Source organism: Corvus kubaryi, unplaced genomic scaffold, assembly GCF_017639235.1.
Source record: "Corvus kubaryi isolate FWS band 111438036 unplaced genomic scaffold, C.kubaryi_AGA036_p1.0 37394, whole genome shotgun sequence".
NCBI classification, from domain to species: Eukaryota; Metazoa; Chordata; class Aves; order Passeriformes; family Corvidae; genus Corvus; species Corvus kubaryi.
Genome location: NW_024581133.1, coordinates 859,551 through 875,122, shown reverse-complemented (window position 1 = coordinate 875,122; position 15,572 = coordinate 859,551). Strand labels below are relative to the sequence as shown.

The 15,572-nt window shown below is 41.2% G+C and overlaps 1 protein-coding gene across 17 annotated transcripts in view; it reads right to left on the bottom strand.

Moving 5' to 3' along the window:
• The window catches only part of MYO5A (myosin VA), an 88,360-nt gene that overhangs the window by 67,314 nt on the left and 5,474 nt on the right, over positions 1–15,572 (bottom strand). For 16 of the 17 annotated variants that reach the window (XM_042038978.1, XM_042038985.1, XM_042038987.1 and 13 more), the window contains exons 2-4: positions 10,662–10,772; positions 9,434–9,605; positions 4,298–4,442 (exon numbers count right to left, since the gene is read on the bottom strand). In XM_042038978.1, coding sequence (XP_041894912.1) covers positions 4,298–4,442; positions 9,434–9,605; positions 10,662–10,772 — 428 coding nt within the window. Of the gene's footprint in view, positions 1–174; positions 198–4,297; positions 4,443–9,433; positions 9,606–10,661; positions 10,773–15,572 lie in introns of those variants that run through there. The other variant, XM_042038994.1, reaches the window with a different exon arrangement.

The window sequence follows — 15,572 nt, the reverse complement described above, 5'->3', positions numbered from 1 at the left end:
ACTGACATACAAAAGTGGCATGCATTGCAGCTCAAAGGGTTCAACACATGCAAACACCCACATGCTGACATTGAGGTTTATATTTCTGGGACAAAAATACATTCTTCAATAACAATTTTCTTCCTTCTGAGTCCTTCATCTGCCTTAAACAGTCCCAAACCTGTATATACTCACTCAAATGGAGCAAGCTATCCATGGACAAAACAGTGCCACTGCTGAGGAGAGCCCTGAGAGTGCAGGGCCCAGATCCTCCCAAAAGCAGAGCTTTTTTGTCAGAGCTGCAGAACCAAACCACTCTGCACAAAAGCCACGCAGACACGTCCCCATCCGAATGATCTGGCTCCCTCCCACTGGGACACACTCCTTGGACAAAGGAGATCTGCTCCAAACCCTCACATCTGTGGTCTGGCAGCTCCTACAACCCAGACCAATTCAGTTACTGCTAAGTATGAACCACTCACAGCCCTAAGTCTAACACAATTTAAGTGCAGTTGTAAAACTAGATCATTGCTTATTTTAGGCACAGCAGAGGAAAGGTGTCGGAAACAAAGCTGTCAGTCTGTGCAGAGGAGCAGCAGGAGATGGAGAGAGAAAAGGAAAAAGGTACAATGACACAGATGACAAGGGAGGAAGAGATGGGAAAGGGGCAAAGAAAAGAAATAATAATCCAAAATGAGATTAGTCTTAAGAGCTGTGCACGTTTTCCTGCACTGAAAAAGACAAGAAGCTACCAAGCAAACAGAATGCACTTATTGCACTGCTGGCTACAGGTAAAGATGAACCACGCTCCTTTCCACTCACCCTCCCCTGGAAACTGGTGACTGAACTGCTGCTGGCAGAGGAAATCAGGAGGCTCAAACAGGCCCACCACCTCCAGCAGCAGGTATCACATCACCTGGCTGCCACTAGGCAGGAAATGTCACATGCAAAGGTATCTTTATGTGCTGCTTTACACTGCAATTAACCCCAGGCAACTGCTGTATATCATTTCTCATGCACAAGCCAGATGTGAGCTCCATCCCTGTCATTCCAGTGGTCAGCATTTTTGCACTGTGTTTTTTCTGAAAACACAACACAAATATTTAATCACTGGCTTTCCAGATTTCTGCCATGGCGCATTTTCTTTGGCTGAAGAAGGCTACAGACATCACTTAGTTAACCATGCACACAGATGGAGTTTCTCAGCCACAGCAGATGAAGCAATGAAGCTGGAAAGAACAAATTCTAAATCACTAAATTATAAATTAACAAGACGACCTAAGGAGTAAATATTTAGAAGAGCTCACTGGAGCCTTAAGGATAGGAGCATCATGACTAATTATTCCAGTGATCACTTAAACATGGAGTTAGGAAAGATCAAAAACAAGAGAAAAATGAACCTCACCAATTTCACACATAAATGCAGATTAATGCCGTATGACTAGCTACCATATGAATATGCAACTCACTTATTAAAGCATTAATACAGCAGTCACAGACAATCTGATTTTCATTTTTAAAAAGCCAGCTGCAGAAATATAAAACTGGACTTCTTTTTCTCTAGCCTCATAATTCAGAAGTAAACGGTGATTTGTTCAGAGTTAAAAAAAAAAAAAAAAAAGTGAAGTTCAAGGGTGTGATTTAGTAACTGTAAGCAGCAATAGAAAACTAAATTCAGTGAGCAAAACCGGTATGCTGTAATACCAGAAAAAGTTCTTAAAAACAACAAGCCAAAAAAAACCCCCAACAAATAGAAAAGGAAATAAAAGCTAAAACAATTAAATTATTACTTCAGTGTAGAGAAATTTTTTTCAGTTGCATTGTGTGCCCAGATTTCATTCTGCAACTATGAAAGTACTGTCAGTTAGTCATAAAAGAATAACAAATTGTTTATAACGTAGACACATATAATAATTAATTAAATCATTCAGAAGGTTTATTTAAGCTAATCTCCATAGTTATACAATTTCTCATCATTTGTTTCAAAAAGGAACTCCTACCACATCTTGTTTGTTGTTATTCAGGACAGCAGAATTGCCGGAGGGCGCAGTGAGAGCTGAAGAGCAGGTAATTAACGCAAAAAGGAAAAGCCACAGAGAAAGCTCAAGCCAAAATCTCAGGCCCCCCAAGTCTGCCTGACAGCAAAGAATGCTGATGGTGGCAGACAGACATCTCCATTGCACAGGCTCCAGCTCACAGGCACACAGAACACAGGTGACCCAGCAATCTGACATTTCAGCACCAGTAAGAGGCAAGCCCACTTCAGTGAGGGGTTAGAGTCAGCCAGTGGAGAGAGATCCCTCTCCAACCTCTTACTTCCGCTGGTTGATATTAAGAGCAAAAATTCTGTGAATTAGGATGACAGCCATCACTGACTACAATTTCAGACCACTGTGCCGAGCCTCAGACATAAAATAAATAACTTTTTCTTTTGTACAGCTTTTAGAGGAAGTTGAGAACCAGGTCTGTTTAAAACAGCAGTGATGAAAGAGACATGAAGAAGATGTGACTGTTGTAACACAGTTTTGCCTTTGTATCTCCACACCAGATTATATGTCTATTTTCTGAGCAGAAAGGAAGTAAGGCAAAATATCTTTGCCGTTCAACAGTGTGGTTGTAGAGCTGTCCTGGTTTCAGCTGGAACAGAGGCAATTTTCTTCCTAGTAGCTGGTGCAGGGCTGCATTTTGGAGTGATGAGAAGAACGCTGCCACCACAGCGACGCCTTGGCCGGGGCTGAGCAGCGCTTCCCTGGAGCCAGGGACGTGTGGGATCCTCCTGCTCTGGCAGTGAGCAGGTGCACAAGGAGCTGAGAGGGAGCACAGCCAGGACAGCTGACCCGACCTGGCCAAGGGGATTTTCCACACCCAGGAACGTCATGCCCAGTATATAAACTGGGGGCAGCTGGCCACGAGGCGCTGATGGCTGCTTGGGGACCGGCTGGGCATCGGTCAGCAGGTGGTGAGCAACCTTACTGTGCATCACTACTTCTTCCTGGGTTTTACTCCTCTTTCTCTCTTTCCTTTTTCACTGTTATCACTGTTGTTGTTATTATTTTATATTATTTTATTTTATTTCAATTATTAACCTGTTCTTATCTCAGCCCATGAGTTTCTCTTCCCCATCCCACTGGGGGAGGGAGGGAGTAAGCAAGTGGCTGTGTTGTACTTAGTTGCTGGCTGGAGTTAAACCAAGACAAGGGTATTTTTGAAACACTGTCTCTTTTGCAATTACTCTAAAGTCATGAAATGCTGCACTGTACTGTTTCCTTTCAAAATTATCTATGACCTGGGTACTGTGGATCACTGTATTCACACATGCACGTGACAAACGTTTTATCCGTTCTAGTTCTCATACAGATTCTTAAATTAACAGATAGCCAATTTCAAACCATGAAGATTTTATAATTTTCAACCCATTCTCCCCTTGCCTCCCCCACTTGCAGCATAGCTTAAGGGCCATCACAATTAATCCAGAAATCTTTCTCTATTTTACTTGTTTAATTTGATCATGAGCTGTATTGCCAACAAGGAAAACTAAACCAATAGCTTGAAGCTGACCAGCCAGGATACCGGGGAGCATCTTGTTAACCAGAGACCACACGGTAGCCCAAAAGATTTTTATTCTAGAAATTAAATATTTCAAAAGCTCCCGTAACTGCAGGCCCTTGGGGCAAAGGGGAAGAAGTTTCTGACAACCACTGCCCTTGGGTGACAAGTTCATTTTGATGCAACATCTAGAGAAATGAGGATTTCCTGCACAGCTGTTACAGGGTCCCTAGAGACTCAGTTTTCAGGCGCTCTTTGCAATCGTCCCTCTGCTCCCTCTTAATTCCAGTCAACAACAGCCACAGGCAGATTACGTAGCTGGGACACTACTGACACAGCCAGGAGCCTGTAACAGCACTCATAAGCCCAGTGATTTCTCCAGTCAGTATCATATATAAACACAAAACAGCTAAGAACCTGGCACTTTTCTCTTTAATGATCCGACAATTGAAAAGCATCTCCTTATTTTGCTAATCAAATTAAAAAAACATAATCATACAAAGCACAGGGCTAATTTTAGACCTAAATACTGACAAGATCTCTGGTAATTCCTGCTAACTGTCAGTGGCCATGATCTCCACAGCATTTATAAAGCTTTACTGTTCACTAACTTGGGCAACTTTTCCCCTTGTGAAATGTACTAAAACACTGGATAAAAGACAGATGTTGCAAAATATTTCACAAGCTATAAATTAAAGAGAAGAGCATCAGCCAGAAACTTTGTTTTATTCCTTTCAGAATAACAATGACTTCAAGACTCTGGTGTACAAACCTGGCCATCTGCTTGTATGCTTCTTCAGCCACTGCAAAGATATGTGGATCCATATCCCCCATATTTTGGCCACTGTAGGCATTGATGATATCTTCGCCATAGATAGGCAGCTGTTCATAAGGATTTATGGCCACTAAAACAATACCTACAAAGGAAATGAAACAAAAGGAATCATTAATAGTTGTTTCAAAATAAACCCAACCAAAAATGGCTTTAACTAATGAATCAACTATTTTTCTAATCTTTCTAAAAATATTAAAGAATAAGGTTCTGATATTACTGACTTCAATAGGTATTTATTCTGAATACAGTTCTGCACACAAAGTGTCACTAGAGTTTGCTTCTACCCTGCTTTGGTGAACACATCAGGGACAACTTTTTACTTTTTCTATCTGCCTTTTCTAAAGCTAGCATGCACAAACCAAAGAGATTCAGAATGTGTCAACTTGAATACTGCCTGATCATGGAGTAGACCAATGAATGTGCACAGTACTTCCCTGTGTTTTATTCTGAATTACCAGTGATACTGTAATTTGTGAAGTGTAACTACTGCATGGTCTCACTGACCGCCAGCTTGGGTACGTGAAATGTGTTAACCCTTCAGCTGTTGTGCAAGAATAACATCTTCAGTTTTTGTAACAAGCAACAGAGTTTAGACACAGTGTAATTTGGATTCCAGGGCATCTCTGCCAGTCAGGCAGGACAATCTCCTGTCAAAGGGATCAAAAAACCCAAACAGTAGACGTATTTCATAGGGCTGACAGAGCAGTACCCAGTCATGTCAGGGAATTAGGCAATTATAGCTCTAGAAGGCATCCTAACACCCTCACCTGATACTTCTGCATGTACTCACACCTCCCATTTTCTAGTTTTTCCATACCAATTAAACACATATCTGTTCTTTTAGCACCACTCATCACTACAGCACTTCTAAACTCCTGCCATTCTTTTACTCTCCCAGCACAGGAGAAGTTAAGTCTTACTCTTTACAAACTTCCTAGTCACAAATAGTGAGACCTCAAATGCTTTTGGGACAATTCTGTTTTTCATAAGAAATGAGGACTGCTCTACCCACATGGATACTCTGACAAAGATTCCTTGTACCTCTCTCTCCTGCAGCATTTTTACAACAGTTTATTTGCTCCGTGCAGGGGTGGAAACACTGATCACTGCCACGTGAGACCCAGCTGTGACAGGCACACCGTGCCCCCCAACACAGAAAGACCTCCTCACCTGGACAAGGTGATAAAGGGGGGAAAAGAACCCCTCTAATTTTAACTGTGGGCATTTCAAAACCAGGATTTCTTCTTAATATATGTATTTTGGTGCCTAAGTACACCAACGCAGCTGCAGATAGCTGCACAGTGACTACACCAAGCATGCTTGGACAATGCATCCCTGAAGAACCTGCCCCAGAAGCGTTTCCATAGCACTCAGCTTGCTTCTAAATTTACTCAGAAATTCACTCTTACACATACAGACTTCCTCAGTGCCAATCCAGCTCTCTGCTCTGCCCAGATTACAGTGTTGTGATGTCTGTCTAAGAAACGTTCCATGGAAAAGCTGGGAGAAGGCAAATGAAAGCATCTATAGTCTGGCACTACTGCTGGGAGCATCAACCAATTTTTAAACCCTTTCATGCATCTATAGATCAAGCACAGAGCATAGCAAAAACATTAAACAAGAGAATATGTTTTAGGGAGAGATCTGAGAGACCTTGATCTATTTCCTCAAACACATGGCAAGTTTTCTGTCTCGACACGCCCATGTGAGGAGAGTCGGTGTTTTTCCATCAGCCATGACTTCACTGAAATGACTCAGGAGCTCCAGTGAAAAATCTCTATAAACATTTATGCCAAGTTCTAATGCTGTAATGATGAGCCAAAAAATAAGAGTGGGGGTTAGGGACAGGAAGCGACCTCAGTACTACAAGACTCGAGGAATATTTTCCATGTCAATTTTTACATCTGCCCTTAGAAAAAGTAGTAGAAAGTAAAACATGGTGCACCACTGAGCTGAGCCTCTCAGGCTTGCAAGTCTCATCAAAGAGACATTATAAAAATCTGTGTGAGACTTCCGGCAATTCCCTCCTGCTTTTGGCTATGCTGGCAAAAATAAACCCTTAAATTGGGAACAAGCAGCCCCATGACAAGTCTCCAGCATATTAAAACACTTAACTTCAGTAGCAAGCTGTAAAATCTACAAGCAACTACCATCTGGAAATAACCAAAACAAGTGAGTTAGGAATTATTTGCTTTCTGTAGAACTTTAGAATCAGTCTGCCTCCCTGGGCTATAATCCAGATTAATTTACATATAACTTCTCTTTATCTCTGCTAAATCATATTGCTATTTTAAGAAGTATGGCCTTTCCTAAATCAGATTTGTGTGGTTTTGTTCTTACAATTACACTAAATTGAACTCTGGCTACTCTTTGTGCCATTCTTCTGATATATGCCTGAAGTAAGCATATCTAACTCTTTTATCTTGAACGTACTCACCTATCTGTGGCCAAATTGGACATAAACGTAAGTAATTTATTAATTTGAAGTTTGGTCTCCTGCATAGCAGGCAATACTTTTTACTAATCTGAACTAACCAGCCTTCACAGCCGTAGCAGTTTTTCCATGCAAGCATTCAAATTTTCCTTCGTAACTTTTCAACTTCCTTCATTAATTCCTCATTTCATGTTTTCAACAGTAAAGCAAAGTTCTAAATCAGCTCTGAATTGCTGGTGAAAGGCTGACTTGAAATTAAGAAATCAGGAGGTTTTCTGTTTAAAAGTTTGAATTACTTCAGAGTGAAATTTTAAAGCCTTTAATATCCATTTGACTTATTACACTAAGACAGCATGGTTGAATTCCTTTTTAGGGCCCTGGACAACCATCCATCCATGCATTCCTGTTCTAGTTCTACTGTTGAGAACAATGTCACTGTGATTCTCTTGATGGATTGAAGTGGTTTTAGTCTCCTTTGGGCTGCATAAACTGGGTTAGCTCAAACCACCTTCACAGGGTATTTAAACTAACCTGGCTAATGCAAGAGTCAGATTAAGGAGGCAAATGCAGCCCCTCCCTGAGGCTGAGCTCCAAGGCAGTAATCTCTGCAGAGGGGAAGTAACCTGCAGTCAGGATGGGAACTCATGGAGAAAAGGTGGATGTCTGTGGCCAAAGGATCAGGTTTTTAGAGGCTGACATGCCAACTCTATTTTCCTCAGCCTGTACCACAGCACACACCTGCCTACATCCCAACTGAGTAACTCCACTGCACACCACACTCCTCAGCAGGGCTGAGCCCCAACACCTCCTTCTTTCTGAGCACCAGGAACCCCCACACTGCTGGATCCACACATTTCTGACAAACATACAAGCAGCTCCCAGAACCACTTGGGTCTTGTTTGGAAGCAAACCACCCAACCAAGCTCCACCATCCCAGGCCCTTTGGCAGGCCCATCCATGGAGAGCTGAAGGCCTCCCAACCCCATGAGAAATGATACAACCAGACAAAACCACAGCTACTGCTGCACTGGGAATACTTGAAACATGTGGTTTTCATGTTTTCCCAAACACAGCAAAACACAACCAGCAGATAACACATTCCTTTTGAAAGCCTCTTAAATGCTGCTCAACACAGAGCCTGTCTGCGAGCAGCCGGGACACAATCCGGGCAGGCTGTGCAACGGGAGGGGTGTGGTGGTGTTAGGAGACCACGAAACTGAGACTGAAAGCCCCTTACAAGCTCAGGCCATGAGGCTCCAGTTGCACAAAAGCCCTTTCACACAAGAGCTTCGCCATGGGGGCACCTGGGAGAGAAACACAGATCACATCTGTACTGGGAGAACTGAGGTGGTTTCCCAGTGCTGGGACCACACCACGCACCTTCAGCAGGGGCTGCCCAGAGAGGCATCACTGGAGATACTCAAATACTCAGACACTTTGGCTGGTCCAAGCCTTGAGCAACCTGATCTAGTCAGACTTGCTTTCAGTAGGAAGCTTCACTGAAGACTTCCAGAGGTCTCTTCCAACCTAAATTATCCTGTGCTCCGACTGCACGACCGGATGAGATGTGGTATGAATCATCACCCAGTCCCATGGGAGTGAAGTCTGGCCGCAAGCAGGGGGTGGCAAAGTCTGATCCAGTCCCCTGTGGTCTGGTCACTGCTGACAGCAGGACTGGGAACTGACGTGCTCTGCCGAGCATCTGCAGGTTAGGAGCAGCCAGAGTGAGCAAAATGTGGCAGGATGTTAATGCCTCAGTCTGCCCATCACAACACGTTTAACACACTGCTGCCAGATTGGAAAGTTATGCTAAAAGCTAGCAGTGTATTTTGACTAAATACAGATTTAAAAGAAACACACAAACACAGAGAAAAAAAGCCCAGAAGAATCAAATCTAAACTTTAAGCCTAAACTACCTCACAATGTTTATTTTTAAAACAGACCATCCAATTGCAATTTTGCACCTATGATAAAGTGATCATTAAAGTAACTTTCCTCCATTCTGGCCATCTGAAAATACCAAAGACAATTACAAGTTTGGGTAACCTCTGCTGTAAGTTAAAAGTTATTTTTAAAACCAGGATCTATTCTAACTGTGATAAGACAAGCATTGGCTCATGAACTGTTACAAATTCACTTCTATAGTTGCCCTGATTGGAAAACATGAAAAAGAAAATAAACTGATGTCTTCAAAAGAGATGGAGGAGCTCAGTGCAGAGGTAAGCAATCATAGGTTGCCTCCACCTGTAATAAATCCACCAAAGAGGAAGGCCAGCTCCTGCATCTGCAGCATGTGAGCCTCCTCCCACCCACACCAATCTGAGCAAGCCTAAGCAGAACACCAACCAGACAGGAATCCCACTGGGAAGCAAAAATTGCTGAGAACACATTTTATAAACACAGTCAATTGGGGAGCTAGAGCTGACACATAGAGAAGTCAATTTTCTCTGAACCTTGTTACTCTCAAGTCTACTTGATGCACTTAATGACCACAAACACAGGGACTTCCCTAAAAACAGTCCAACATGCCCTATCACTACATGATTTTAAGCTAAAGGCAGACATATCAACAGACAACTTTCCTCTTCCTGTCCAGGCAGTTCTCTGGAAAGATCATGGTATGAAAAGACAGTACTTGCCACAGTAGGTATAGATGAGTTTAGAGTCTATAAAGCGAACTTTGAGGTTGTGCAGGACAGCAGGCTCGTGGAGATAACTGAGTGCTGTGAGGTCATTTTCACCAACGAGGATGTCAGGGTTCCGCAGGGGTGGGAGCTCCTTCGTCTTCGGATCGAGGCTGTACTCTAGGTCCTGAAAATCAAACAGAGACACTCGAAAGAGCTGGTGTTTAGGTTTCTTAATTCAGTTCCTCCAACTGTTCTTCCCAGCGAAACATGCTCAAGGTAAAAACACCACAATGCAAGATTTCAATTATCTAGTGATTTGAGTTAGCAGCTCTTTCTCCAAAAATGTCCTTGAAAATTTCCCAGAGGGGTTTTCTATATGTACAACAGGCAACTGTATGGAGATACCATCTTTTCAGACTATTACTTAAGCAAACCCCATGCTTCTGCTGCCGTATCTTTTTACTGGATAAACCAAAACATGCTACATCACAAACCTAACCAGCTTTTCCCCATTGCTTTCCTCCTGAGTGGAACAGGCAGGGGAAGCAGATTCCCACCAATCTACAGCCAGCTTCATACACAGTAACACAACATGGGAACGTTGGGAGAACACCATGAAGAACACAAAAACTGAAAAAAATGCTACTTAGAACCTTTCTTGGATATAAATTCATCTCTAATATAGATGTTTTAATTGCATCTGTCTCTAGATCTAAAATCACTTAATTTACCTGCTATTTCCATGGAAAAATTAAACTAAAAGGATGTGAGCTTTTCACAGACATGTCATCATTTCTCAACACAGTACACAGCACCCTTTTTTGCAATGCCCTTAATCCTTGCCCTTTTTATCTTTATTAATTTTCTGCTGGTTATGTTCAACTTAAAAGTCACAGTTCTTTCTCTGCAACACTGTTCTCCTAGCAACCCTGTCTCCCTGGAATAGCAAACCAGGGCTATACATTTAATGGCATAAGTAGAAAAAGATGATGCAACTGAACATAAAAGGCAGTGGATAAAAGCAACTGCTTTTTAATTTATTTTAAAAAGGCAAAATTGATTTTTGTAACTAAGCAGTAAAATTTATCACACCAAAAAATGCTGCAGAAAGTGAGTGGACAAAAGCAATTGCACACACCTAAATACAGCTATATTTTGACAGCACAGCTTCCTGCAATAGATACATCAGTCTCTGGTTGAGAACAAGAACTATCAGCTTACAAACAATATACAGACTTACCTTGCCCTCTTCAAGTCGAAGCTGGAGGACTTTATCTCCAGGTTTATAATCTTTAAGAAGTTCTGCTGACTTCCAGACCTCCTCTGGATCAGGGATCCAAACCCTGGCATACTGCAGTACAACAACAGCAAGAGATCAGTGAGCTTTTGTTGCACTATAGTTAAATCAATACACATGACACTAAAAGGATTCTTTTTTCCATTTTAGATACATGTTTAACAGATAAACTCTTATCAAGAGGCAAGTTAATTAGTACATCTGAGGTGAATAACTTGTTCTATTGATAAATGGCTACACAAGCATAATTTTATTGCCTATGCAGAGACAAAAAGGCATTTTCCACGTAAAAGATATTCCAAGATACATGCTCAATGCTGAAAATCTACAAAGTAAAAAAAAAAAAAAGTGTTTTCAGAAAGATCAAAAATTTGGCTATCCAAAAAAATAACTCTTTGAGTAAGTTCTAAACGCATTTGTAGCACATTTTATAGCCATTTTTGCCTTTTTTTCCCCCCAAAGAGAACACTATGGCCCATCTGTGTTAATTTAGGCAAAACTGCCTGATCAAGTGTTAAAAGCTTTTTCCTCTGTAGTTACAGAGAGCTAGTTTAGAAATGATTATATCCAGAATGCCAAAAGAAAAAAATGGAAAAGATTTGGTTGAAAAGGCCTCCAGATAACAGAAAAAAACCCCACAACAAACCAGACTCCCATTAATGACCATCTTCATACAAACTTTATTCATAAAAGTAACCCGGTGCAAACATACGATTTGTTTTCAAAACCAGCAAGAATATTCATATTTTTAAATGAGTGAAGATACAATGGTTACCTCATTCAAGTATCAATTAAAGACTTATGGAAACCATCTGGTTACATATACAGTCACATGGACATGCAAATACACACATATGAAAACAGCTCTTGAGTAGAACAAGGAAAAGGCTGTGACATTTTTAACATGTTACAGCTCCTGAACCAATGCTCTTGCAATGCCTAGAGAGCACTGAGATCACACCACACCCAGCACCTTTGCAAACAAAACAGCTTCTGGGCTCTGGAGGTGCACTCATACACCTCATTGCAAAACATTCTCAATCCTATAACGTATTTGCCAAAGCATGGCATTTGATGGCAGAGAAAACTGCATTTGGTCACACACAGCTTCACCACCTAACATCTTACACAACTTATTTTTGTATAGCTGCTTCTGCCTCAAAGAATGCTGAAGCTTTTTTCCCCACTTATAAACGCAGTTTTCCCACTATGGAAAATTACAAACTGCTTGTTTCTGCTAGGGATTTTCTGAAAGACTTAATGAAAAACTTCGTATTGCTTTCCTGCTGCAAGACAGGACCCGATAAAACAGAGCAGCAGTTTAGGGAGCAGGACCTGCACAGCCCCAGCCCCTGGCCCACGACAGGGAAGTGCACCTGCCCAGCTGGAGGCTCAGTGCCTGCAATAATTTTGAACTTCAGGAAGCAATTTGCTTCCCATCCCCGTGATGATCCTCAAGAACAGTGCACATAAGTAATTTACAACAGCCTAAATCAATGGCTTTTACCCATAACACAGGGCAGCCTTTAAAGCACTGCCTTCACCCCAAGAGCTCCCAAGCTCCTGAAAACCTTACACCACACACACAAACCAATTCTCTGTACCGAGTGAAAGGAGAAAGATCATGAAATAAATAAATAAAAACTCACTTTCATCATTCCCACTACACAGTATGTCATGCTCCCACACCTGGCCTTTCTCCATCATCACTGGGCATTAATGCCAGCCCTAAGAATCTACTTTATACAAAGACAAGCAGCTTTGCTCTTTGTAGTCAGTTTCTGCTTGTGTGGCTTCTTTTTTTCTTTGAGCTTTGTTAGTTCCATATATATTTGCTAGTGTTTTCAGTGCAAAAGTGCTGCATTACTTTATTATTTGTATAACCTCATCCCCACTCCCCAAGAGATAAATTATTTGAAAAATGAAAGATCCCCAAAACAATTCTTCAGTATGTGCTCCTGCCAATCACAGAGCACTGTATATAACAACAGAGGAAACCAGCAGCAGAAGGCAGTTTGGGCATGTGGATTAGCTGTTTTCAGCCCTTCTGCATCCCCAATTCACAAGGCAAGAAACCTTGTCTGAGCTAACAAGTGCATGTGCAATGCAAGCACAAACCCACAGAAACTACGAAGTAAGTCCAAAATAATTAAACAGGACTTGACAGTAGAGGTGCCATATTAAAGTCAAGTAGAATGCTAAGGAACAGTGTTTTCTTTCCACTTGGTTTGAAACAAAAGAGACCCTGTAAAACTTCATAATTCATAAACTCATTATTTCATATAATAGTAATTTCAAATCACAATTTCATATCATAATTTCAAATCAAAAAATCAGTAATTCGTAAGGTACATATATCCAAACATAGCACAATACACTTGTTCTCAGAATTCTTTTATTTTAAAAAAACCCGAAATCCCAAAAAACAAAACCCTGCCAGAAATCAGGGCAGTTTTTTCAGTTTAACAAAAGACGCTCCAGACACAGCTGCAGACTGAATTCATACCACACTTCAGCCAGGTTCCATCGCCAAGATGCAACAGAAGTTCCCCATCCCCAGTATTTCTGATAGGATATTCCTTCGAAGGAATTAACAGAAAGCAAAGTAAATGTGAAAGAGGAAAGCATTTAAATGGTGTCTAGCAAAAAGGACCAGCAGGCTGATTTCCTTTAGGCTACACAAAGAAAATTTCCTGACCAAAGAAAGGCAGCAGCCTGAAAGACACAAATGCTGATAACCTGAAGCAGCAAATGCTGTGTGGCAGTTTCTAACTATGTGATCCACGGCAGCATGAAAGAGGCATCTTTAATTTATCCAGCTAAAACTGTACATTTTCTACTGTCTAGAGAAGGGAAAGAGAAAGCAGAAAGCACATCACCATAGAAACTGAGCTACTACAGACAGCTGAACCTTCCATGACATATCCCTACAGATATTAAAGCCATCCTATGAGTGCTAGGCTGTAGCTTTTCATCTCCAGCATCAGTGCCTAGCCTTAAATCCCTGCCAAAGAAAACACCTGGTAAAAGGAATGGGTGGGAGGAAAAAGAGACAAGTTCCTAATCATAAGTACTGAATCATTTCACAACATTCTCACCTCATTAACTTAGCAGAATGGTTTGCAAAATCAGATTTTCATGCTGTCTTTTATATAATCAGTTGATACTAAAATTCCATTGCTGCCTAGCCTTTAATGGGATCCAACCCCACAGAGGAAAACAAAGCACCAACACTGGTGGAAACAGGACCAAGGGCCTCTCTTGGGAAATACCTTACACTGGTATCTGCTATTCATCCCTCTTTATTTACTAGTATATAAAATAGAGTTTATGACAACATTAGAATAAGGCTAAAATAAGATAAACTTCTAGTGACACTGATTTACAAATCGGCCTTATAAAAAGGCAAGGAAATTCTAGTTTAAAAATTACTATGGTGTCTAAAATTCTAGCACTGAAATGGCAATATAAATTACAGCAAGAATTGAATGAACTTTACTTTAATTGTCCTGATTATGATCCATGAACACATTACTCCTTGTGGTAGTTCAAGGCAAATTCTGACCCACCAAAAAAAAAAAAAACCAAACCAAAACCTTCTGATAGGGGAGATACAAGTTTTGACTTAAGGAAAGGCCATGAAATTAAATTTTAGATAAATATTACTACCTTTCATGCCAGCCCAAGCTTACCACTAGTGTCACTTGCACTTTATATTTCAGTACTGATTTGGCTCAAATAAAGAGCTCTGCTGTCCATGTAACTCCTTCCTCTGTGGATAGGATTCTGGCTCAACACTGACAACTCCCTCTCCTCACTGGAGATGTGGGACTGGGAGAGGCACGGGGAGGACACACAGCACGTCCTCCCACCCTACAACAAAGGATACCTGCAGCCCAGCATCCACAGCACCACTGCTTAACCTAGACTAGTTTGAAAGGCAGGATGAAAATAGAAGGGATACAGATGAGATGTCCTGGAATTCAGAAGAAAATTAAATAATTAAATGCACAATGACAGGACTATTTCAGATCTCAGTTTCCTGACTCTCTTCCAGCCTCAGCAGACCAACATAAAAAACCCAGCATCTCCAAAATCCCCTGGAAGCACTTGTTCAAGGAAGGACAAGATGGGCAATAGTTTATTGATATCTACAAAGCAACTCCAAAAGAGTTCACAGCAAAACAACAAACACAGAAGTTTTCACATCTTACTGGTGGGTCAGAAGGTTGGCTGCATTACTACAATTTTACAAAATAAGAAAATATAATAGAAAATCACAGTATTCTGTCATACCTCAGGATTTCATCTTAGATCACATGAAGAAATCAGCAGACTATAATAATTATCTATCAAATGAGACCATATGACTCACAAAGCCTCTCTTCTGAGATATTAACCTCTTGAAGTACTAATTGACATTGCTGACAAAATGGAATTAGCAATGCAAGCGGCTCAGCAGTCTTGTCAGCAGGCAAATACTTTTCTACTTCCATTGCACAACCACAAACACAGCAGAAGGAGATACAGCTATCTTCCCAGCTCACCAGCTCTTTGGGTAAGAGCTGAAAGGGTTTGTTAAATGATCTACACCCTAGAAGGAAAAAGGAAATTTCAACTCAGAGAAAGCTGTCCCTAGTTTCTCAGCACAACCTATCCATATAAGTAAACTTGTATGATTTTCACTTCAGCAGAGATCATCTCTTTTTTTATTTACAGACAGCCTCAAAAACCACAGTCTTTCACATGTTAACTGAAAAAAATATGCGAGACATTGCCCCCCTCCCTTTCAAGAATGACCTCGGGTCCGGGTAGGAATAAAGCAGCTCATTTATGTCTGGATCAAAGAGACAC